Source organism: Oncorhynchus kisutch, linkage group LG6 (assembly GCF_002021735.2).
Source record: "Oncorhynchus kisutch isolate 150728-3 linkage group LG6, Okis_V2, whole genome shotgun sequence".
In the NCBI taxonomy this organism is placed as follows: Eukaryota; Metazoa; Chordata; class Actinopteri; order Salmoniformes; family Salmonidae; genus Oncorhynchus; species Oncorhynchus kisutch.
This window is the reverse complement of record NC_034179.2, coordinates 69,836,264-69,862,783: the sequence shown is the minus strand read 5'-3', so window position 1 is coordinate 69,862,783 and position 26,520 is coordinate 69,836,264. Positions and strand designations below refer to the sequence as shown.

General features: G+C 42.7%; 2 protein-coding genes across 3 annotated transcripts; one reads left to right on the top strand and one right to left on the bottom strand.

The window, feature by feature from the left end:
• Positions 1-9,922: 9,922 nt before the first annotated feature.
• LOC109893313 (NF-kappa-B inhibitor-interacting Ras-like protein 2) lies at positions 9,923-12,835 on the bottom strand. Its single transcript, XM_020486492.2, has 4 exons — positions 12,716-12,835; positions 12,328-12,446; positions 11,976-12,217; positions 9,923-11,636 (listed from the first exon to the last, which is right to left on the bottom strand). The coding sequence occupies exons 2-4, from the start codon at positions 12,419-12,421 to the stop codon at positions 11,394-11,396; spliced, it is 579 nt and encodes a 192-aa protein (XP_020342081.1). The 5' UTR covers positions 12,422-12,446; positions 12,716-12,835; the 3' UTR covers positions 9,923-11,393.
• Positions 12,836-12,844: 9 nt separating this feature from the next.
• LOC109893311 (dnaJ homolog subfamily C member 7-like) lies at positions 12,845-26,302 on the top strand. Of its 2 annotated transcripts, none has more exons than XM_020486490.2 (15): positions 12,845-13,129; positions 13,655-13,738; positions 19,811-19,899; positions 20,049-20,173; positions 20,397-20,510; positions 20,714-20,788; positions 20,907-21,025; positions 21,137-21,290; positions 21,860-22,024; positions 23,286-23,377; positions 23,512-23,585; positions 23,832-23,978; positions 24,136-24,288; positions 24,569-24,646; positions 24,775-26,302. In XM_020486490.2, exons 2-15 carry the CDS (start codon positions 13,665-13,667, stop codon positions 24,810-24,812), a joined length of 1,497 nt encoding a protein of 498 aa, XP_020342079.1. In that variant the 5' UTR covers positions 12,845-13,129; positions 13,655-13,664; the 3' UTR covers positions 24,813-26,302. The 2 variants fall into 2 exon arrangements, with proteins under 2 accessions (XP_020342079.1, XP_020342078.1); XM_020486489.2 differs by having other exon boundaries at positions 13,081-13,129; positions 24,566-24,646.
• The last annotated feature ends 218 nt before the right edge of the window (positions 26,303-26,520 follow it).

Below are 26,520 nucleotides of genomic sequence, written 5' to 3'. Positions count from 1 at the left end.
AATACTTTGCTTGTTTTTCCTGTATGTTTTATTTACATGGTTTTACTGTGCTTGTTTTTTAACCTACAAAAGAGACAAATGTTGAATCGAAAAATGGTTGAGTGATTTTTTTCCCCTTCTTGTTCAAAGTTGAACTGAATTATGGAATTGAATTATTAGCGCCACAACACAATAGATGTGGGGGGGGGAAATGCCTTTCAGATGTAATTATCCAGTATATCCCAAGAGTGTCAACCACTGGTCAGTTTCTGTCCTTCTCTGGGCTTACAGCTTCAGCTACATTAATACCATACAATCATCCACACAATCAGAGCCTCAAACTTCATCACCGTAGAGATGGGTCTAGCACTGTATTTGTGGATGAAGTGAAATAATAGCCATACAGAACAGGATTGGAGAAGTTTGGATGTAAGATGTTCAGACACGGAATATGACGATCATATAGGAGAACATTGTGGTGTGTCCGTGTCTCTCTTTTTCACTCCTCCATCCCTGTGCACAGCCAAGGGAACCATGGATAGTAGACCAGCCCAGATACAGAGCTCAGTCCTGGGTATAATAAGGGATGTCTCCAAGGTGGCATAGCAGTTCAGACGTCTTTTGTCCTCGTCTTGTCGTGTCCTGTATATATATATATTTACAACTTTTTCACATACATTTTATTTTTATTTTCCATCAACTCATCTTCAAAACACTCTCCTGCAACCCGCCTCACCAATGTATATTTATAAAAAAGTATTATTTACCTCAGATCTGTAATCCTCCAAGAAGCTAGCCAGAAACTCCAAGAAGCTAGCCTGAAACTAGCCAGAAGCTAATCCAGAAGCTAGTTCAGAAGCTAGTTAGCTCCTTTACTGGCAAATCGTTAATATTCAGCTAACCACGGTTTGTGGTCATCAGCTATCCTTTAGCTCGAAAATCTATCGCCAGTTCTGTACGGCGCAGCGCGGCTCGGAACGGAACATACCGGACCAATTTTTCTCTCCATGTCCCTGGACATTCATACCCGGATCTCACAGCTAGCTAGCTGCTATCCGTGTGACCATCGGCCTTCGTCGATTCCGGAGCAAACATCAATTATTCCGGAGCTAGCAAGCTCCGTCAATCACTCCTGAGTTCCATCAATCACACCTGGGCTGCAGTCACCTATCCGGACCCGTTTTACTGCCTTCGCGGAGCCCCACCGGGCCTTCACAACTGGACTGCCGACGTTATCTACCCGAAGGAGTTATTCGGCCGGCTCCTCCGTCGCGACGTTACCTGAACGCCCATCTGCGGCCTGCTAACCGTTAGCTGTCTTACCGGCTGCTATCTGAATAGACAATCGGACAATTTTTTTATTATTATTTTTTTTAAATTATTTTTTAAATTATTATTATTATCTTTTCTTCTTGGGCCTCTATAACTATATCTATTGTTTTTATTTTTGTTGTTGTTGTGTGATTTGGATTAATCCCCTCTACCACACGGAACCCCACTAATCTACTGACGGAACGTAAGGGGTGGCTAACAGACCTCCATCCTATGCTAGCTTGCTACCGATGCCCTGGCTAGCTGTCTAAATCACCAACCAACCTCTCCACTCACCGGACCCTTTTGATCACTCGACTAAGCATGCCTATCCTTAATGTCAATATGTCTTGTCCATTTCTGTTCTGGTTAGTGTTTATTGGCTTATTTCACTGTAGAGCCTCTAGTCCTGCTCACTATACCTTATCCAACCTATTAGTTCCACCACCCACACATGCAATGACATCTCCTGGTTTCAACGATGTTTCTAGAGACAATATCTCTCTCTTCATCACTCAATACCTAGGTTTACCTCCACTGTATTCACATCCTACCATACATTTGTCTGTACATTATACCTTGATGCTATTTTATCGCCCCCAGAAACCTCCTTTTACTCTATGTTCCAGACGTTCTAGACGACCAATTCTCATAGCTTTTAGCCGTACCCTTATTCTACTCCTCCTATGTTCCTCTGGCGATGTAGAGGTGAATCCAGGCCCTGCAGTGCCTAGCTCCACTCCTATTCCCCAGGCGCTCTCTTTTGACGACTTCTGTAACCGTAATAGCCTTGGTTTCATGCATGTTAACATTAGAAGCCTCCTCCCTAAGTTTGTTCTATTCACTGCTTTAGCACACTCTGCCAACCCGGATGTTCTAGCTGTGTCTGAATCCTGGCTTAGGAAGACCACCAAAAATTCTGAAGTTTTAATTCCAAACTACAACATTTTCAGACAAGATAGAACTGCCAAAGGGGGCGGTGTTGCAATCTACTGCAAAGATAGCCTGCAGAGTTCTGTCCTACTATCCAGGTCTGTACCCAAACAATTTGAACTTCTACTTTTAAAAATCCACCTCTCTAAAAACAAGTCTCTCACCGTTGCCGCCTGCTATAGACCACCCTCTGCCCCCAGCTGTGCTCTGGACACCATATGTGAACTGATTGCCCCCCATCTATCTTCAGAGTTCGTGCTGCTAGGCGACCTAAACTGGAACATGCTTAACACCCCAGCCATCCTACAATCTAAACTTGATGCCCTCAATCTCACACAAATAATCAATGAACCTACCAGGTACCTCCCCAAAACCTTAAACACGGGCACCCTCATAGATATCATCCTAACCAACTTCCCCTCTAAATACACCTCTGCTGTCTTCAACCAAGATCTCAGCGATCACTGCCTCATTGCCTGCATCCGTAATGGGTCAGCGGTCAAACGACCTCCACTCATCACTGTAAAACGCTCCCTGAAACACTTCTGCGAGCAGGCCTTTCTAATCGACCTGGCCGGGGTATCCTGGAAGGATATTGATCTCATCCCGTCAGTAGAGGATGCCTGGATATTTTTTAAAAATGCCTTCCTAACCATCTTAAATAAACATGCCCCATTCAAGAAATTTAGAACCAGGAACAGATATAGCCCTTGGTTCTCCCCAGACCTGACTGCCCTTAACCAACACAAAAACATCCTATGGCGTTCTGCATTAGCATCGAACAGCCCCCGTGATATGCAGCTGTTCAGGGAAGCTAGAAATCATTATACACAGGCAGTTAGAAAAGCCAAGGCTAGCTTTTTCAAGCAGAAATTTGCTTCCTGCAACACTAACTCAAAAAAGTTCTGGGACACTGTAAAGTCCATGGAGAATAAGAACACCTCCTCCCAGCTGCCCACTGCACTGAAGATAGGAAACACTGTCACCACTGATAAATCCACCATAATTGAGAATTTCAATAAGCATTTTTCTACGGCTGGCCATGCTTTCCACCTGGCTACTCCTACCCCGGACAACAGCACTGCACCCCCAACAGCAACTCGCCCAAGCCTTCCCCATTTCTCCTTCTCCCAAATCCATTCAGCTGATGTTCTGAAAGAGCTGCAAAATCTGGACCCCTACAAATCAGCCGGGCTAGACAATCTGGACCCTTTCTTTCTAAAATTATCTGCCGAAATTGTTGCCACCCCTATTACTAGCCTGTTCAACCTCTCTTTCGTGTCGTCTGAGATTCCCAAAGATTGGAAAGCAGCTGCGGTCATCCCCCTCTTCAAAGGGGGGGACACTCTTGACCCAAACTGCTACAGACCTATATCTATCCTACCGTGCCTTTCTAAGGTCTTCGAAAGCCAAGTCAACAAACAGATTACCGACCATTTCGAATCTCACCATACCTTCTCTGCTATGCAATCTGGTTTCAGAGCTGGTCATGGGTGCACCTCAGCCACGCTCAAGGTCCTAAACGATATCTTAACCGCCATCGATAAGAAACATTACTGTGCAGCCGTATTCATTGATCTGGCCAAGGCTTTCGACTCTGTCAATCACCATATCCTCATCGGCAGACTCGACAGCCTTGGTTTCTCAAATGATTGCCTCGCCTGGTTCACCAACTACTTCTCTGATAGAGTTCAGTGTGTCAAGTCGGAGGGTCTGCTGTCCGGACCTCTGGCAGTCTCTATGGGGGTGCCACAGGGTTCAATTCTTGGACCGACTCTCTTCTCTGTATACATCAATGAGGTCGCTCTTGCTGCTGGTGAGTCCCTGATCCACCTCTACGCAGACGACACCATTCTGTATACTTCCGGCCCTTCTTTGGACACTGTGTTAACAACCCTCCAGGCAAGCTTCAATGCCATACAACTCTCCTTCCGTGGCCTCCAATTGCTCTTAAATACAAGTAAAACTAAATGCATGCTCTTCAACCGATCGCTACCTGCACCTACCCGCCTGTCCAACATCACTACTCTGGACGGCTCTGACTTAGAATACGTGGACAACTACAAATACTTAGGTGTCTGGTTAGACTGTAAACTCTCCTTCCAGACCCATATCAAACATCTCCAATCCAAAGTTAAATCTAGAATTGGCTTCCTATTTCGCAACAAAGCATCCTTCACTCATGCTGCCAAACATACCCTTGTAAAACTGACCATCCTACCAATCCTCGACTTTGGCGATGTCATTTACAAAATAGCCTCCAATACCCTACTCAACAAATTGGATGCAGTCTATCACAGTGCAATCCGTTTTATCACCAAAGCCCCATATACTACCCACCATTGCGACCTGTACGCTCTCGTTGGCTGGCCCTCGCTTCATACTCGTCGCCAAACCCACTGGCTCCATGTCATCTACAAGACCCTGCTAGGTAAAGTCCCCCCTTATCTCAGCTCGCTGGTCACCATAGCATCTCCCACCTGTAGCACACGCTCCAGCAGGTATATCTCTCTAGTCACCCCCAAGACCAATTCTTTCTTTGGCCGCCTCTCCTTCCAGTTCTCTGCTGCCAATGACTGGAACGAACTACAAAAATCTCTGAAACTGGAAACACTTATCTCCCTCACTAGCTTTAAGCACCAACTGTCAGAGCAGCTCACAGATTACTGCACCTGTACATAGCCCACCTATAATTTAGCCCAAACAACTACCTCTTTCCCAACTGTATTTAATTTTTATTTATTTATTTATTTTGCTCCTTTGCACCCCATTATTTTTTTATTTCTACTTTGCACATTCTTCCATTGCAAAACTACCATTCCAGTATTTTACTTGCTATATTGTATTTACTTTGCCATCATGGCCTTTTTTTGCCTTTACCTCCCTTCTCACCTCATTTGCTCACATTGTATATAGACTTGTTTATACTGCATTATTGACTGTATGTTTGTTTTTACTCCATGTGTAACTCTGTGTCGTTTTATCTGTCGAACTGCTTTGCTTTATCTTGGCCAGGTCGCAATTGTAAATGAGAACTTGTTCTCAACTTGCCTACCTGGTTAAATAAAGGTAAAATAAAATAAATAAATAAAATGTGTCCCATTATTATAGAAAGAGACACCATGGATAAAACAAAGCACTATGATCACATTCTCTTCAATTGCAGTGTGGTGAAATGTCAATTATCTATCAGTCTACCAGTGACCCATTTATTCCAGTAAAAGAACATGTGCTGTATGTAATGGCAGGCTATGAAACTACAAGGCAGCCATGTTGACTGAGGCTACTGCCTGTGAGGTGGGAGGAGCTGGAGTTTCTCAGAACTGAGTTTCCTGGTATAGGATCTGCATATCACTGATGTCAAAGCACAGCTCTCATTTCCCCCTATTTTAGAAGTTAGTCTTCACAGCAGGCATTCAACACTGCAAAGATAAAAGATAAGCGAATGGAGAAAGGTGTCGGTCTCCATCTGAGTCCTGCCTCATTAGCCCTGTTTATACCTGGTTCCAACCTGCTTCCCTTTGTCCTGATCTTGTTCACATTCTGATTGTGCCCACATTTTAGAGAAGTGTAGACAATTAAAAGATGCATTGTGATCAGGTCTTATAAGTGTAAACAGACAAGATCAGGTCAAGATCAGGATGAAGGTCGCATGTTAACAGCAGGTATAAACAGGGCTATTGTCACAGAAATGAGTGGCATGCTGAATAACAACAGTCTGGATGATATTCTGGATTATCTGCACAGTATTCACACCCAGGTGGTTTCAGTGGGCAGAACATCATAACATCATACTCTGGAGCGGCTCCAGATAATGGAGAGAGATTAGGTTCTGAACAATATCATGGAACGGTACTGGATTCTGGACTACCACCACTGCTCAGCTCAGCGCTGTTCTTCACAGCTTTTCTCTGTCCTTTGTGTACAGAGCAGGTCCTGTGTCATGTGCTCTTGTTGTCTGAACTGAAGCCAGAGTCAGTCTCCTGCCATAATAGTGCCAATCACCAAAGCCACATCTGTCTGGAGACTCTTCTGGACTGTAATGAACTGTAACAAGCATACCATAATGATGTGAATTTTGTTCAAACAGCTATACATTGGTTGGCTTCCCATCCATGTCCTTTATTGGAAGGGGAGCCCGTTCTCTTAATGTAGTTGGACAGCAATGTTGTTCTCACGACCACTGTAGGTCCTTATGCCAGCTCTCCCCATGTGTAAACGTTAGGTAAGCACAAACAGACCTCTCCCATTGCCAAAACAAGGGAAGGTCAAGTGATCATACCCATGTCTGAAGCCAGTGGGGACAGAAGAAACTTGCCAGACCTCTCCCCAAACCCCTACAATGATATATTGATCTCTACCTGAATACTTTGGAGTGACACCCATTTATTTTGCTGTGGTGGTCAGTCTGTCAGTCTCTGGGTCCTCCCTCTCTGTATCAACCCCACAGGGACACGGAGTCAGTTCAGTGTGTATGTCAAGTTATACAGTACATGTCAATATTTATTTTTGACCTTTTATTTAACTAGGAAAGTCAGTTAAGAACAAATTCTTATTTTCAATGGCAGACTAGGAACAGTGGGTTAACTGCCTTGTTCCGGGGTAGAACAACATATTTTTACCTTGTCAGCTCAGGGATTCAATCTTGCAACTTTTCGGTTACAAGTCCAGCACTCGAACCATTAGGCTACCTGCTGACCCAATATCTGTGGCTGCTTGGCGGGGTTTAGACAGGCAGCCCAAATCTGATATTCTTTTTCACTAATTGGTCTTTTGACCAATCAGATCAGCTCTGAAAAAGCTCTGATGTAAAAATCTAATGTGAATGACCAAAAGACCAATTAGTGGGAGAAAAAAGAAACAGAATTGGGCTGCCTGTGTAAATGCAGCCCTTGTGTTCCATTTAAAACCAGTGGTACATTACAAAACATGTACTACGATGTAGAAGATATTCTATGAGGGGACATGGCCAGTATTTATTGTAACATCTTTGTCACTATGTTCACAGTACATTTGACTACAGTGATCTTTATGATGTGCAATAGGAATTGTAAGGTGGAATAGAGAGTAAGATGTTTTGATACGCTATTGAGTCTTTGCTTAAAATGTTTGTTTTTTTCCCATCTGTGTAGATAATGCCAGGTTGGATATGAATGACAGAAATAAATGGGAGAGAGAGAAATAGACAGAGGGAGAAGGTGGATAGGGAAATAAATCGATGAGATCTTTCACTTCCTCAGCATCACTTTGTATTTTACTAACCTTTAAGTGTCCGGCTATTGACTGGAACCAGACGACTTGTTAACATGTCCCGCTTTCTAATGTCAAAGCTGTTAGATCCACCACACGCACAGCACAGCGCTTTGCAGCATGATCAAATCATATTTAAAACATTGTTCAAAATGACATGTGTGTTTACATTCATTAGGTATTGTCCTACGGCAGATTATGTAAACTCGCCCTCTGTGTATTCAGGTGGAATGAGCTGCACCAACTGCTTTGGGGCCCGGTTAATGCTGATCTGTCACAGAGCATCAAAATCATTATGTCATAAGAAACATTTGACCTTTCTCTTCCCACCAAATAATGGCCATAAATTCATACCTCTCTTGTAAAGAGGAAGAAATCATCTCTTCTGTGACCGTTTTATCTTTGCAGCAGGCTACGGTAGCCATAGCTTTCTGGAGGGATTTCATATCAAAAAGATCTGGCCTTATAACAGGGAACCTGTTTGGACATACTGACCTTGACTTTGGGTTGTATTGGTTCAGAGGCTGGGGACAAACAGTTAGAATGGCCACATGGGGCACATCATCATGCCAAATCACAAGTCCATTGTTCAACCTGTGTGCTGGCCTTTCTCTATCCAACCCCTTAAATCACACACTACTTCTTGAAGACATAGTGCTGGGAGGGAAATGCTGCGATTAGAAGGTCACTATAGCAACTGCCAGGGTTGAGATATATAATCTCCATTGTAAAAAGAAAGGGGGGAGAAATCCCATTGGTCCTGCATGTCCCTGGGGGAGCCTAGCTAGATGCTCAGCTGCAGCACTGAAGATGAATCTGGTGTTTTTTGCTATGACAGTAAAACATTATTGGAGTAGAGATAAAAGGACATTGCCTTGGTATTTTTTTGTCTTAGTGTCATCCTTGGGGAAATGGTTTTGGCGGTAGTCTAGTTGAAGAAGTGTGTTCATAAATCACAACGGGGACAAGTCACAAATCTACTGCTCCCCTCGCCCCCACCGCAGTATTCACAGTGTGTATTTCAAGCCGTGTGGTAAATGTCACATTTTAACAGGAGATCAATATAGAGAGTGAGATGTTTTATTGTTCATTGCCCTCTGTTAAACGTAGATAAGAAAATGTATGAGAGTGTGGCGGGTTATATAGGGTCCTGAGGCTGTTTTGTGTTAAAGTTATTGTACCTTATGTACTGTGTAAGAAGACAATAAATGTGGGTTGTAACACTATGATAGTTTATAATGATCCATAAATGTGACTCAGTAAACGCACAATTTCTTAGTAAAGGACATCATCAGCACACTGGCTCGTCATTAAAAACAACCTGTTTGAACTGAGAAACAACATTCTGCTTGTGCTCTGAAGGTGAGTATAGTATCAATTCAGAAACGTTCCACTTGAGGTTTTCTCATTAGCTTACATTAACCTTTCCAGTCAGCTGGTCCATGTGGAACTGTTGGCAGCTTCATTTGCTCTACATAAACATGTCTGACCTTGTCTCAGTGTATGTAGGGCAGAATTCTCATCACCACAGGGACCTATCTCTACTACAACACTGTTTCAACATGAAATGGCCACTTAAAATAGGTTTTCTTTTGTGCTTGAAATATTTAGATGTATAGTTCCAACGGTATAAAATAGATGGTTCTGTGGAATAGATTGCTGAAACAATTCAATTCATTACTGGGGAGAGGAATCATACCTAACCTGACTGTTGTCAATGTCAGGTTAAATATAGACTACAAAGAATCTCACCTGAAGTACCTTACATCAAAGGCAGAGATGAAGCCTTTATAATGGATTTGTACAGATGTACTCACAGCAATTACCACTAAAGAACAAAAGGCCAATTGCACACAAGGTCCAACCCCTCCAAAAGACACACATACAGGTTTGTTGGAGAGGTGTGGGGGGCTGCCACACTCAGCAACCAGGGAGCTGTTTACAGGGGCTTTGCTTACAGGCACAACTGAAGGAATCTAGGATTTGATACCAGAAACCCTCTGGTAGCCAGCTCATTTCCTACCTGATTTTCCCCTGTCAGTCCCAGGATTTGAACTGGCAACCCTTCAGTTGCTGGCTCACCTCTCTAACCACTAGGCTACCCGCCAACCCCCCAGGGAGCTGCTACACAGCAGTGAGAGAAAATAAGTTGAATCGTTGGTCATCGAAGCTGCTTTAAAATGTTGCCCTTTGAAAATGCATGAGCTATTCTGTGACACTACTCTGACTCCTCTCTCTCCTTCTCCACATTTCTGACATGGAGGCAGAGTTTGGATGGATTTGAGCAAAGTTTAGAGATCTCTGTAGATCTTTATCCTAGCTCATGGGAATGATCTGTGGCGATGGCACCGCAATCAGCAATGTAGGATTATTTTAATTAAGACATTAAAATGTTTGTATTATGTTTAATTACTTCATAAATCATGCAAATCATAGATACACAACAGCGTCAACTTAGATGCTGAGCGAATCTTTTTATTTGTTTACACGACATGCAAACAATTATACAATTAAAGACATAAAGACAGAGATGAACAATGTCAAAACATAACACAAATATAAAGATCTGTGAATAGTCACAAAGCAAAAAACTACTCCAAACTAGGCCAAGGCATCTTTCTTGTTCAGTGACACACACATGAAATGTTGCACAATAACTATGGACCCTGACATGGCATTAAATAGCTTCAGTCAGTTAAATAATTTGAAAATGAAATACATTTGCATTTCGTCTGACCAACATAGCTCAGTAGCAAAGATCAAGAATACCCCATGGTTTTCAAGGACAGTAAGGAGTTTCTGATAAGGTACAGATAATTCAGCGAGCTTAGGCTGTGGTCAAGAGCTCTTCAGGGCCTGTCCAGCAGGCAGGAAGCTCTTCAAACACCCTGTTCACCAAGAGACTAGTCTGTCAGCCACAATTCAAATCTTTAGACAATAATGTCATTCTAAAACTCAAAGCAATCTCAAAAGGCAGTAATATTTCTGACATCGCTAAAATAATGTTTTAATTCTTCAAAATATGGATTTGCGGCCTCCCAGGTGGCGCAGTGGTCTAGGGCACTGCATCGCAGAGCTAGCGGTGCCACCAGAGACTCTGGGTTCGCGCCCAGGCTCTGTTGCAGCTGGCCGCGACTGGGAGGTCCGTGGGGAGACGCACAATTGGCCTAGCGTCATCCGGGTTAGGGAGGGTTTGGCCGGTAGGGATATCCTTGTCTCATCGCGCACCAGCGACTCCAGTGGTGGGCCGGGCGCATTGCGCGCTAACCAAGGTCGCCAGGTGCACAGTGTTTCCTCTGACACATTGGTGCGGCTGGCTTCCGGGTTGGATGCGCGCTGTGTTAAGAAGCAGTGCGGCTTGGTTGGGTTTCGGAGGACGCATGACTTTCGACCTTCGTCTCTCCCGAGCCCGTACGGGAGTTGTAGCGATGAGACAAGATAGTAACTACTAATAATTGGATACTACGAAATTGGGGGGATTCAAAAATAAATAAATATGGATTTGTTTCATGTACTCTAACTTAAAATAACATTCAGATCATCCATGCTAAAATAGTTGCCATATTTCATCTGAGTAGATGGCATGCCAGTAGTGTAACAAATCTCCTGATTAACTAACAGTAATATAATCCCTTATGTATCCTCCATGATACAAACAACCCTCTTGATTATCCATTTGTGTTACTTTTGATGTCAACATTTACTTGTCGCCAAAGATCAGTCTAAATGGTCAAATATGAGTCTAAATATCAGTCAAAATCTCCATGAAACCATTTGTTTCAGTCGGTGTACATTTGTGCAGACATAAAATTGTCTGTATTTGTGATAGGCTAACAATCAGTCTATTGCGTTTCCCCTACTACTCTTTCCCATTCTTCATCAATCCTCACTCCCTCCCCCCTTCCATCCCCCCTAATCCCTCAGCTATCGACAGCGCCACTCCCCTTGTTCTTATTGCGGCTGAGGGGGAAGGATGATTTGCTCTGAGGCTGGGTCATCTTGCTGGCCAGGTGGACAAAAGGCTCGATGAGGGTCCTCCGGTCTGCCACAGACACCTCCCACAGACGCACCTTTTCTGTCTTGGCCCAGTACTGGGCCACTTCAGAGTCCACTCTCCTCTGCTCCTGCATGTCTAGCTTGTTGCCCAGCACCACTATGTTCACCTGTGGACAGATCATCTCATCCATTTAGCACAACCTCACATCACCTGTATATCAGCAAGTGGAGGGTGGTGTGTAGATAAGAACTTTAGGACAAGACACACCATAACGAATGTCGCCACGCGTAGTACATAACCTGCTGGCTGTTGATGTGCGGTGGTAATTCAACACGTAGGACCATCAGGAAATTAACAAACAATAAAGGTGGCTGACGGTCTGCAGTCAGAGGCGATAGGACGGCCATTCATCAGCAGGGTCTGTTTTGTCCTGAAGTCTGTTATTTAACTCGCCTACATGACACTGTGCTTTACAATTACCATTGAAATCGATGAAAGTCCTTACCTCTTTCTTATCACGGTAGCGGTCAATGTCTTTCTTGAGGGCCTCCATCCGTTTGAAGGACTCCTTACTGTCGATGCTGTAGACCAGGACAAAACCGTCCGCAAAGGAGAAGTAGTGGCGAGGGAACTCCAGACCATCACGAAGACCCCGAGTGTCGTAGAAGCGCACTTGCTCTCGAGTGCCACGGTCTGTTTCTATGGAGCCAATATAGATATCCTCCAGGGTCTCCATGGGCTCTGAGCCTAGGGGGGGGGGGGGCACTTTGGGATATCAAATGGGACCAGATGATCTGTGTAGTCAAAACATCAACATTGTCGTTGATCTAGCTAGGTCTTACGAATTAATTGCTTACCCGCAATATGATTGGCATACAGCAGTTGCTCCAGGACAGCAGTCTTGCCAACGGCAGCCAGACCACACACCACCACTTTACAACTCTTGCCCATGATGATGATCAGTCTCTTGGAAACTCTGTAATTGAATAACAAGTCAGATGACAGATGTCTCTGCAGCTAGCAAAACACACACACACACACACCTTTTTCTTACAAGTCATAGAGGTAGGACGTTTTCCCTCACGTAGCAGAACATTATATTATTAGGACCCGTAACTAGCTAGCTACATGCTAACGTGTAGCATGCATTTAGTTAGCTAACTATTATATTTAAGTGATATTGTCCATTGTTATGTTCGTACAGATAACTCAATTCAACATTTAATTTCCTTACAATCTTTTTACCTTTAAAATTTAAATACAGCGCTCCCGTAAATTCCAAACACCACTATCCAAAAATACTTCCTGTTTACAATGCTTACGTAACGTCTTCCTCACTACTTTTAGTAACTGAGACCTCTAGCGTCCGATGGGCGTAAGACTTGTTTGAGCCACAGCTGCAGAGGATGGAAGACATTAACATTTTCTATTTTAATAGAGCGAGCTAGTTCAATGTTACTCTATTTTTACTGACAAAATAGCCTGTCCGATCATGCATTGGTTTAACCTGGCTGGGGGCCTGTTTCTGCTTTCTTGCCACTCCTGGTGGGACAAAAACTATTGGGGGAAAAAACATTTTAAAGTGAGACTTTACGGCCTGTCTGCCACTTTCTGTCTGTAGTTTCCGAAGTGTTTGGCCTACACACTGATATGATGAAGGTGAGTCTCACGAACTCATACGTGTCGGTTGTTTTTATTTAGGACGTAAGCCTCACAACACTCGCCTGAAGGTAGCCCGGTACCAGTTAAAACAATTAATGGCAGTATATATGGAAGTAGTTTAGTGTCTAAAAAAAAAGGGTTAAATATGTGTGTAAAAAAAATAGAATAAAAAGTTGCCTGATCTTTCTTATATATTAAGGGTAGACAATTCAAACTTCATTTTGGCCTATGTTTTTCCATGTATAAATCTGTTATCCAATGTGTTTCTATGGGCTAATAGCAGTAAGACCAAATTCAAGATGTTATTTTTGATACATAAATTGGTCCTAAAATTCCAAATCAAATATTTAAATGATCCTTGGTATGACCATCTTAAACAATTAAATATGTTAGCTTAGTAGATGCTGGTGGACCTAAAAGGTTTTGGGACTGCCAGGTTTCAGTTAAAAATACAGGACTAACTTTCAGTGATCGTCTTGTCTAGTTGTCAATCACCCCCCCCCCCCCCCCTCCCCTTCTCAGTCCCAGCAAAATGGCGACGGTTGATGACTGCGATGTGACTATGGATCCTGAAATGGAAATACTCAGCGACGAGGAATTGGAGAGGTACGTTGCGGGAAAATGTACAACAAATGTTACACTTTAGATTTGAGTGTTCTCATTGTCATGTTATTATAATCTTGGTCTGGCTAGTGTTGGTTTGCTTTTGCTTTGTGTCACACGGGAATTAGGCCTTGCTAACCGGTTAGCCATTTCTCTTTTTGAAAAATCCATACCAACAAATAAAGTTGACTATCTGTTTTGTTATTGTTACCTAACCAAGAAAGTTAGTCACAGTTTGTGATAAAGTTTGCACCGTCGTGTGTTGTTATGGCTAGCTAACGTTAGCTTGCTATTGTACTAGCTAGTTGGCTAACTAACGTTAGCTAAGTAGCCGTTATCTATGACGGTCGCAAAGCCTATGGTTAATGTTTTTGTTCTATATATTTTTTTAACCAAATGTGTTAAGCTAATTATTTACTTAGCTAGCTAACATAACTGTTAGTATTGCTATGTTCCCACGCACGACCCACAAAAGTCCCCAAAATCTTGCCCCACTCTGCCCACTGATTGTCCTCGCTGAGTGACGTTCTTCCAGAACATTCTCAGGTCTTGATGATCTGAACGAGACAGCTATAAGTTAGGCTTTGCATGAGGTAACATACTATTGACTGACATGGTCTTCTTGGTATGCCTGAAGGGTCATCCATTTTTTTATATATATATTTTTTTACTGTGATGGTATCCGAGGTTGTCAGCTAGGCCTAGCCAGATCCATATATTAATGACGCTGGGCCTAGCTAATATATTCCTACCACAAGTAATTCTCTCAACTTTCCTCTTGGCAACAGTGGGGGCCAGAAGTTCAACAACCAACCAATGTGTTATAATCAGGTGATATAGGGGTAACCGTCCTGTTTCCTCAAGAACATTAACAAGGGCAAGGCATTGTCTTGGAAAATTGCCTTTAGTTGCAGTTTTGCTTCATTGTCAGCTTTCTTGCCCTGATTGTGATTTGAAGTGAAGCATGGTGAAGATGTTGGGGCGGCAGGTTGCCTAGTGGTTAGGTTACTGTCCCAACACTAAGGTTCGCTGGTTTGAATCCCTGAGCTGACAAGGTAAAAATCTGCCACTCTTGTAAATAAGAATTTGTTCTTAACTTTTTTGTTCTTAGTTAAATAAATAAAGATTCCAAGAAAATGGCAGTTGCCCTCTTCCTGGCTTGTCTTGCCATGTGCTCCCTGGTGATCTGCCTCTGTATTTCCCACTGAGCCCAGATAGCTGCTCTGTTTGTGAGCAGTGGTCACTACCTCTATTTCCATTGGCTGAGACCCCTCACTGCCTGCTGGTATGGCTCTTTCTATGTTTAGATGATTTTCACAGCTCCTTACCCCCTCTCCCACCTGCACACCAAGGTTAACTCTTCCAGCATACATGTTTGGAAACAGTAGAATATCAGATTGCTTCCTGAACACTACTGGTCTATCATAGACCTAGATTAGCCCTGGTCTACAACCAGAGTGAATTATCATTTAAAGAAGACCTTTCATCCTAGTATTGTCTCTTGTCTGTGTGTTTTGCTTGTCAGCAGTTATGTATCATGTAATATCCTACCTCCTTGCAGTCTGCGACACAGGCTGGGATGAAGTCGTTGATTACTCACAAATGCACCTAGAGGTTTTCCTCTAAGTCCTTTTTCACATTTACTTGGTCTATTTTGTCTCTGTGGATGATACAGTATGACCTGTTAGGGATGGGAATTTGACCTTTTTTGTGACCGAGTACTTACATTATTTTATTTTTGAGTACACAATCCTAACTGCTAAATTTGATCATTTATTATTCACTCAATAAAATAAAGTGGCATTTATGATTTATTTATTGAATCTGTAATACCAACTGGTTATATTATATCATGGAACCCAATCTTCAAAAAGGTAGTAACCTCAGCTGTGTGGCACTTGCATGTAGAAGCCTATGGCTGTGCAATGTCATAGCCTTGTTGTGTTTAATTTAGAAGACAAGCCGCTATTATTTCCCGAGCCCTTATCACAGTCGACACCTATTTTATAGTAAAAAAAAACATGATTTGATATAAAAAATGGAAACGAATAATGCAAAGTGATTTGCATCTTGCGTCTGGACCTGTTGTTCTCAGTGACAATTTGAAACCGGGCTCAATTTGGCTAGTTGAAAAAAAGTATTAATGGTTACAAAACAATATGTGTACTTTTAGTTTATTATGCCTGTTCCTTGGAATTTTCTAAATGGATGAACAATTCTACATTGAACACTGCATGTGGATGTATTTTGGCCAGGGCATCTGTTTGGTGAGTAGGTGTAATGATTCTGATTAAAAAAAATATGCTCTGTCTTACTCAAACTAATGTTTTGGCAGGTTCTACACTGAAAATGTCTATCGACTTCTAATTGCAAAGTAAGGGTCAACACTAACGGTAGTTGCCACAAAGTTAAACCCTACCAGTTTCCACAATTTTGCTCTGGAAAATCAGATTTTAAACCCAACCCTTAACCACAGTATTATTATTTTTTTTAGGGAGTCGGTCAGCTTTAATATTGCATATAGATTGTAACTATCAATGTAATTGTCTGCATCATTTCCAATGCCCAATATATTTCCAATGCCCCAATTATTTTCTCCTAACCCTACCTCCCCTATTTTGAAGTAAACTAATGGATAACAACACACCGACAGTGTCGTTGAATTTTGGTACACCAGAATTGCATTAATTTCCAATGAAAAGCTGCGTTTGCCTTGCAGCATTGCATTGCAGAGGCTGTTGCAGTGCATTCTGTGTGGCGCATACGTTGGATTTATCTAACGTATGCGCAGACTGCTTGACAGAAATGGTAGCAGAAGGTGAACGTTGAACTTTTGTTGCATACATATCCAGAGGATGCTGCATACTATTTAGCACAATGAGGCTGTCGGTGTGTTTGAGGCGTTAGGCTTCTACTTCCAGCTTACACATACTATATACACTGCTCAAAAAAATAAAGGGAACACTAAAATAACACATCCTAGATCTGAATGAATGAAATATTCTTATCAAATACTTTTTTCTATACATAGTTGAATGTCCTGACAACAAAATCACACAAATTATCAATGGAGGTCTGGATTTGGAGTCACACTCAAAATGAAAGTGGAAAACCACACTACAGGCTGATCCAACTTTGATGTAATGTCCTTAAAACAAGTCAAAATGAGGCTCAGTAGTGTGTGGCCTCACATGCCTGTATGACCTCCCTACAACGCCTGGGCATGCTCCTGATGAGATGGCGGGTGGTCTCCTGAGAGATCTCCTCCCAGACCTGGACTAAAGCATCCGCCAACTCCTGGACAGTCTGGTGCAACGTGGTGTTGGTGGATGGAGTGAGACATGATGTGCTCAATTGGATTCAGGTCTGGGGAACGGGTGGGCCAGTCCATAGCATCAATGCCTTCCTCTTGCAGGAACTGCTGACACACTTCAGCAACATGAGGTCTAGCATTGTCTTGCATTAGGAGGAACCCAGGGCCAACCGCACCAGCATATGGTCTCACAAGGGGTCTGAGGATCTCATCTCGGTACCTAATGGCAGTCGGGCTACCTCTGGCGAGCACATGGAAGGCTGTGCGGCCCCCCAAAGAAATGCCACCTCACACCATGACTGACCCACTACCAAACCGGTCATGCTGGAGGATGTTGCTGGAGGATGTTGCAGGCAGCAGAACGTTCTCCACGGCATCTCCAGACTGTCACAGTGTGAACCTGCTTTCATCTGTACAGAGCACAGGGTGCCAGTGGCGAATTTGCCAATCTTGGTGTTCTCTGGCAAATGCCAAACGTCCTGCACGGTGTTGGGCTGTAAGCACAACCCCCACCTGTGGACGTCGGGCCCTCATACCACCCTCATGGAGTCTGTTTCTGGCCGTTTTGAGCAGACACATGCACATTTGTGGCCTGCTGGAGGTCATTTTGCAGGGCTCTGGCAGTGCTCCTCCTTGCACAAAGGCGGAGGTAGCGGTCCTGCTGCTGGGTTGTTGGCCTCCTCCACATCTCCTGATGTACTGGCCTGTCTCCTGGTAGCGCCTCCATGCTCTGGACCCTACGCTGACAGACACAGCAAACCTTCTTCCCACAGCTCGCATTGATGTCCCATCCTGGATGAGCTGCACTACCTGAGCCACTTGTGTGGGTTGTAGACTCCGTCTCATGCTACCACTAGAGTAAAAGCACCGCCAGCAGGGGGCGGCAGCATAGCCTAGTGGTTAGAGCGTTGGACTAGTAACCGGAAGGTTGCGAGTTCAATCCCCTGAGCTGACAAGGTACAAATCTGTCGTTCTGCCCCTGAACAGGCAGTTAACCCACTGTTCCCAGGCCGTCATTGAAAATAAGAATGTGTTCTTAACTGACTTGCCTGGTTAAATAAAGGTAAAATAAAAAAAATAATAAATAAATAAATAAAAATTCAAAAGTGACCAAAACATCAGCCAGGAAGCATAGGAACTGAGAAGTCGTCTGTGGTCACCACCTTCAGAACCACTCCTTTATTGGGGGTGTCTTGCTAATTGCCTATAATTTCCACCTGTTGTCTATTCCATTTGCACAACAGCATGTGACATTTATTGTCAATCAGTGTTGCTTCCTAAGTGGACAGTTTGATTTCACAGAAGTGTGATTGACTTGGAGTTACATTGTGTTGTTTAAGTGTTCCCTTTATTTTTTTGAGCAGTGTACATTTTACGGACTCATTCTATTTTAGTATTATCTTTTGTTTGTTTTTAATCACATCCTTCAGTTACCCTCAACCATTCCCATCTATCTCTGAAGACCATCCCCTTTTTCTTCTATTTGCCATATATTTTTCAGCTCTAATGTTTCCCAGAAGTTCTGAACCTTTCTATTCCGTTCTACAGAATATAATTTAAATGTAATAGTATTATTGATCGGTTGACTGACTTTTTTAATCACCCAGTAGTGCTATTTGCAGAGTTAGCTCTGGGTAAATGTTGCAATTCTTCAGCCATTCCTGGAATGTGACCAAAAACATTCTACACGTGGACAGTACCAAAACAAATTATCTAATGACTCTCTCTTTGAAGCGAAATCTGCACAGCTGGGATGGTTGTAACCCCTATATGTATGTGTGTGTATTGGTTGCAATACACTTTTATAATTTTAATAAAACAATTCTAAGTTTTGAATCCAATGCTGTTTTGTGTATCAGTTTTTGCCATGGAATCGGTACATCAAATCTTTCCCTCTTGCAATCTTGGGCCAAAAGACAAGTACCTTACTTTTCCCCCTTCTACTTCGCTCTTCTGTTTTTGCGGTAAGGCTGCAATTAGTTGGTTGTAGTTTTGGGTTTAGTAGACATTCCATTATTTTTGCTAGCTGCATGTGTGACAACACCACTCCTATTTATGATAGAATTAACAAGAAATTATACATAAAAAAAACTGGTTTAGAATTTTATATATATTTCAGTTTAACCATATTTGTTCTGTCTTTTCTGGTGGATTAAACAGAAATTGCAACTTTCTAAGGTTTGTTTTAAAAATAGCAATATTTTGGATTTCATTTTCAAATAACCAAAAGTGAGAATAAATGGGAAAAGGCCACTCTGTTCACGGTATGCCTAACCTTAAATTAAGACCAAATAGCTAATTTTATTTATGAATTTTTACAATATAGACCATTTTGGCTGTGGTAACTTGTGACAACCACAAAGTAGCCTAAGTGGAAAGTTATGCAATTATTCCAAAACGCATGTGTAGAGGGGGAGGTCCGAATGCAATTGAATGAGACATGGAGGGGAAAGGGAATTTAGGGAGCAGAACTGTGATTCTTTTTCCTTTGTACGTGTGTGTGTCCCACAAATCGAACACTAGCGTCAAAGCAAATGAATGTTGTCTTCAAGATTAAATTGATCAAATAGTTTTACAGTATTTGGGAAAAAAAGTGATCTCTGGTTAAAGATGGAGTTTTGATGTCAGTTTGAGTACCCGATTTAGTCATGCCCGTCCCTACATCCTGTCATTTTGCAGTTTTACTCAACTCTCTCTTGGGTAATGTCAACAAATGGCCTCATTGTCAAGCTCTTTCTGTCTTTTATTTCTCTGTCATCCAGGGAAGCGGAGAGCTTCAAGGAGCAAGGTAATGCCTACTACATCAAGAAGGATTACTCTGAAGCATTCAACTACTACACCAAAGCCATAGGTAAGAATTCCATCAGTGATATCAACTGCAAAGAATATCCTCTTTTATAGAGAGGGGTAACATCCTTGTTTTCTGTGGGGGAGAGGATAATCTATTCTTGTTAACGACAGTGAGTGATTTAATTTATTTTTCCAATGTGTTTTCGACAGACATGTGTCCTAAGAATGCCAGTTACTATGGAAACCGGGCGGCCACGCTGATGATGCTGAGCCGGCACAGAGAGGCGCTGGAGGACTCCCAGCAGGCAGTGCGGCTCGACGACACTTTCATGAAGGTAGGGTCCGCCACCAGGCGTAGCAGGCCTTGAATACCCAGCTAGCTCCTAGGCAGACAAGTTAGTCAGACTTTCCGGTTTGTCTCATCTCATAATATGTTTGGCAGTTGGATGAGTACAACGGTATGGTAATGGAAAGATCTGAGTCATGGTTTGTGGGTGGGTCTCCTCCCTGCCTGTGTCAGTGTTCCTGCCTGTTAACTGTGAGTCAACTTTCCCACAGGGTCATCTACGGGAGGGGAAGTGCCACTTGTCCCTGGGCAACGCTATGGCAGCCAGCCGCTGTTTCCACAGGGTTCTAGAACTGGAGCCTGACAACAGCCAGGCACAGCAGGAGGTGGGTCAGACAGTCTGTCTGGCAGACTAGGTCCTAACAGCATTGCATTGTAAAGAGCTAATTGCTCTACAGTAGTTGAAATCCTTTAACTGTGACAGATATTCCATGAGTTTTGCTTAGATTGAGGAAAACATCATGCCGTGTAGTGGCTTCCTTATATAAAAGCATACGTTTGATTTCTTCAAGTTTGGATCTATTTTCAGGTAAAGAATGCAGATTCCGTCCTGGAGTATGAAAAGATGGCTGAAATAGGATTTGAAAAGCATGACTTCAGGATGGTAGGCTCTTGGCTGCATGTTGTCTTTTATCAAGCAGATTGTTATCCCTATTTGGGGGAATGGGCAGATTGGTGCTAGATTTGATAGGACTGTGTTTCTCTCTCTCTGGACTATGCAGGTTGTGTTCTGCATGGACCGTGCCTTGGAGTCAGCCTCAGCCTGCCATCGGTTCAAGGTGCTGAAAGCAGAGTGTCTGGCCATGCTTGGGCGTTACCCAGAGGCCCAGTCGGTAGCCAGGTAAACAAGACATTGTTGAAAACCATTAAATAAAGGCAATTTCCCAAGCTGATGCACACCATTGGAAATGTGTGTTGTCATGTAAGACTTGTTTCTTTGTCGTCCTCTCAGTGATATCCTGCGGATGGATGCTACTAATGGCGATGCCCTGTACGTCCGTGGTCTCTGTCTGTACTATGAGGACTGTATTGACAAGGCTGTCCAGTTCTTTGTCCAGGCCTTGCGCATGGCCCCTGACCACGAGAAGGCTCGCCTGGCCTGCAGAGTGAGTCCTCCATCCACCTGCCACCAGGACTCTAGCCCTGCAATTAGGCTCAACTAACCTGCCTAATAATTATGCTAATGTGGACTAATTGCCTCCATCCTTACCTTTTTGTAAGAGGTAGCCACAGAGCACTTTAACCAATTCTGTCTCCACTAGAGATCGACCGATTAATAGGAATGGCCGATTTAATTAGGGTCGATTTAATTAAGGTCAATTTTCAAGTTTTCATAACAATCGGAAATCGATATATTTGGGCGCCGATTTTAAAAATAAAAAACACGTAAACATTCATTCAAACAGCACTTTCGTGCGTTTTACCAGCAGCTCTTCGTTGTGCGTCAAGCATTGAGCTGTTTATGACTTAAAGCCTATCAACTCCCGAGATGAGGCTGGTGTAACCGAAGTGAAATGGCTAGCTAGTTAGCGCGCTAATAGCGTGGGGGGGGGGGGGGGTCATCCAATAATCGGTATCGGCATTGAAAAATGATAATCGGTCGACCTCTCCACTACTGGCTTGCTGACACATTAAGTTTGCAGAGGTTGCTAAGTACTCTCTCTTTTCCACCCAGAATGCCAAAGCACTCAAAGCCAAGAAGGAAGATGGGAACCAGGCCTTCAAGGATGGGAACTATGATGCGGCCTACGAGCTCTACTCTGAGGCCCTGACTATAGACCCCAACAACATCAAAACCAATGCTAAGCTCTTCTGTAACAGGGGCACTGTGGGATCTAAGGTGAGGCTCTAACACACAGCACCAGGAGGAGAACCCCTCATCTGCCATACCATGTTGTCTTGTCTTATGCAGCCATGGTGTTTCTGACATTTTGGTCCCCAGTTCACTTCGGCCTACTATTAATATTTTAGTCTTCATTGAAAGGCTCTCTGTTCGCTTGCAAAGGAGGTATTGCTGTTTTATATTACACCGTGTTTGTTTGGCCTTTTCAGCCAGGCAGCTGATATTTGATACATTTAGGTCCCTATAAAATGTGTGCATTTTTTTGTTGTTGCCTGATTCCGTTTAGTGTTTTCCCAAATTCAGTTTTGTTTTTCCAGGGTTTGTTTTTTTCCTTCAGGTTTTCGCTCTCTAAATCAAACTTGATATAACATCCAAATGTATTTATTATTGTCTACAACAATGCTTAAGCCACATTTGGGTATACTTACCCTTTAATTCAACTGTGCAAAGCTAGGGACCTTTTTGGTTACAATGTTTCTATAGCGCTCATGTGATTGCAGAGTTTGTAAAACAAATGGCCGCTGGATTGATAATCCATGATATTATTCTGCCAGGTAGGCAGGTGTAGGCTACTTTGTGTGTTTAATATTTTAAATATATGTTTTTGGGAAAGCCTTTCCATATACCAGAAGATGGTTGTTGTGATATTAGCATCATCACTAACGACTACACAAAGTGGTAGACCCGCACACACACGGGCATTCCTGAGCTGTTGCCTCTTCAGAGAAAGGAAAATATGAATTGCTGATGCATGTCTTGGACAAATTAATGCATTTTCTAATACGTTCAATATATTTGAGTGTTGAATTCTGTTTTAATGTCTGGATTCTGTGATTCCACACGAATTCTTTGCAAAACAGATTTTTTTTAAAGGCCTTATACCTGTATAACTCTGCTCAATGTGTCCTGGCAGCATGTGTAGCTTGTTAGATTGTAAAACCTCCAGGAAGTCACTCATATGGACCAATGTAGCACTACAGTACTGGCTGTGAAGGTGGCCTTCTGCATGGGCACCCGCATACTCACTCTCTCACACGTGCGCACATACTAACAATGCATGCCACAAACTCGCACACACCTCTCATACAGTGAGGCCTCTCTTACTGTGTGTATTTTTAGCAGTGCTCTGCACTTTGCTTCATTTTCTCTATCTAGAACTAGGCCAGCATCTTTTTCTTTTTTTGTCTCGTGCTTTTTTGCACATTCCCCAGTCCTCTTACTTTTTTATTTCCTTTTTTTCTCTTTTCTTTCCCCAAAGCTGAAAAAAATAGACCAGGCCATTGAAGACTGCACAAAGGCAGTTAAGCTGGATGAGACCTACATCAAGGCCTATTTACGGAGAGCACAGTGGTACGTCAATCTACCTTAGTTTCCTAGCAATATGTCCGTAGTTCTTATTATTAAAGAGCAAGCAAGAATATGGATATTCATTGAATATGGTTATGATCCCTGAAGCTTGTTTCTATATATCTCTGTGTGTTCAGTTACATGGACAAGGAGGAGTACGATGAGGCTGTGAGGGATTATGAGAAGGTCTACCAGACAGAGAAAACAAAAGGTATGTCTGTCTCATTGGTGTGACTCAACCACCCCTCTCTCCATCCCAGCCACCACGCTACCTCTCTGTCTGGGTCCTGTTGCTTCACACTCCTGTTTTTCCCCCCACACCCTGTTATGACGCAGTGTCTCAGGTGTCGTTCTCTAAGGGGTGGAATTACTGTATAGCTCCTGCTGTTACGGTGCTCTAACTGCTCTTGGTTATTAATACTATCTTTGTCGTCTCACTCTTAACTCCTTTCCTTAGAACACAAGCACCTCCTGAAGAATGCACAGTTGGAGCTGAAGAAGAGCAAGCGAAAAGATTACTACAAGGTGCTAGGAGTGGACAAGAACGCCACAGAGGACGAGATCAAGAAGGCTTACCGTAAACGGGCCCTCATGCACCATCCAGGTAGCTAAGAGAGCATATTTCTCAGTTCAACTATCCAGTCTATTTTACTAATATAACAAAATAAGTGTCCGGAGATGTATTTCTATGCAAAGGGGAAATAAAACATTGAACTTTTCCCCTGACTGACGGCCCTGGTTTGTCTGTCTCTCTCTCTCAGACCGTCACAGCTCGGCCAGTGCTGAGATTCAGAAGGAAGAGGAGAAGAAGTTTAAGGAGGTGGGCGAGGCGTTCACCGTGTTGTCTGACCCCAAGAAGAAATCCCGATATGACAGTGGTCACGATCTGGAGGACGACACCGGTAACATGGGAGGTGAGGGCTGGAGATCAGTCGGGGGGGGAAGGGGCTGTTTCGTCAACAATAATAAAGGTGCTGGGGTGAAATGTGGTGCCCCCCCCCCCCCCTATTTCAGCTTTAACAGGGACTAAATTACTATTACTTGATTTAAACATCAACTGGGTTCAGCCATTTGTATTTCAGAGCTGTAAATGGGTGTTTACCACATTAGTTTTGTGAATTTGTGCTGAGATTGTACTGGCTGATTCCCTCAGCTGTGATGTTGATCCTCATAATGTGTTTCTGTCCCCAGCAGATTTTGACGCAAACAACATTTTCAAGGCATTCTTTGGTGGTGGAGGTGGCCAGGGCTATAGTTTCGAAGCTAATCAATGTATGTATACAAACAGCTGTAGGAAACAACAGTACTTTTTTTAAACGATTTAACAAATAATAAATTCACAATTCAGCCTATTTCAGATTCTGTTGAATAATATACACTTTTTTTGTTTTGTGTTGTAGCATCCGGACCAGGAAATTTTTTCTTCCAGTTTGGTTAATTGGAGGATCCTAGTACTTATACAGTAGCTCAATCATGGACTGGATTCACCCCCCAACTCCACCCTCATTTTTAATTTGTCTGGCTGTTCCTCAGTTGGACTCTGTCATTACCTGAACGAATAATGCTGTCAAATCACATCATGCAAAACACGAATGACGCAAGGATCCATTGAAGACTAATACTATTTTGATATTTGGTTTAATTTTGTCAAACAATAAAAACATTGAAATTCAAATTTGTATAAAAAGAATGTTGGCCCAAACAAGTGACTCATAATGGAACTATTAAATGGGACTGTGCAGGTATCTGGCCTTCTGAAGGCTCAGGCCAAGATGTGACTTCAAGATTGGGCAATCTGAGAAGAACCTGGGGACCTACAAACCTCCTACATTTGACCTACTGTCCAAGCTGTATTCAAAGCATGCATATATTGCCCAGTATTTAATGGTGCAAAATTCCATGGGAAACTGAACAACTTGCATGTTGTGTGGGCAGCCTACTTTTATACCCAACAACCAAAAGATGACTTAGCAGCTGTGGATGATTGCTTAATGAAAGTTGTCTCCATTTCATGTTATATGAACAGTTAATTATTTTCCATAACAGCCTGGGGTAAATAGAGTTAAATCCATAAACTACTGCTTAAGTACAGTCAGACGATGGCTGTGCTGGTGTACTATGCCAGGCCTGTTGCCATCTTGTGGTAAGCTTCCTCGCCACAGGTTTTGTGTTTGATGTTGCCATTCACCGGTTGCTACATTGTACATTTTACTGGAATGTAAAGTGTTTATTTGTGTTGATAGTTTGACTGTTTTCTTATTTTTTTTAAATGTATATTTATTGTAAATTGGCTGTCTGAGCCACTACCAGGAGATGAGGATGCTCTTCTATTATGGAAAAGACTGAAAAAGGGCACCAACGAACAACATCCTTTTGGCACAAACTCAGGAAATGAATTTGGTTGTGCTTGCCATTTTATAAGATACTGTGTGGACATCTATATATTTAACTGGCTGTGTACCCTAGTATGCTGAACTTGAGCAACCACTCAGTCAACTAGTACAGTAAGTATCATCTCACTCACAGCACACATAATGCATATGGTCTGATTGAGGTTATCTAGAACGTGCCTAGGCAAGCTGTCAAATGAGTTAACATCTTATTTTCCCCATGCTGTTTAATAGTATACCATAGTATAGGTTGTCTCTGGGCTATGACCCTGGCAGTATTAAACTATTCAGGCCTGAGTTCCAATGCCCTGTGTAAATTTTGCCGCTAATATAAAGAGCTCATCATACAATTGCTATGCCATTATGGATGGTAGAGGTTTTGATCTTATTTTTAAGATCTCTTGGTGCACTTTTAAGAGGAAGGCATCCCCATCCTGGACTTGCTCTCATGAAGCCCTCAACAGTCTTGACTATGGAGTCTTTATCAAACAGCCATGTAAATAAAGTAGGCCTCTTGTTCCCCCCTTCACCCTTCAAATGTCCCTTTTGTCAGTTTTTGTATTGCGTTTTTATTTGATTTCCTTTGGCTTTATTTTCGAGGTGTACCCCAAGCTCAAGAAAGTGCTAAAAAATTAATATTTTGGGATGCAAGACATACTTTTTGTGGCGTTTTGGAGAGATGGCAGGTGGTGAATGAGTAAAAAATCCTATGCATATGTAACTGTTCAAGGTTAGGGTTAGACAAAATATTAACAG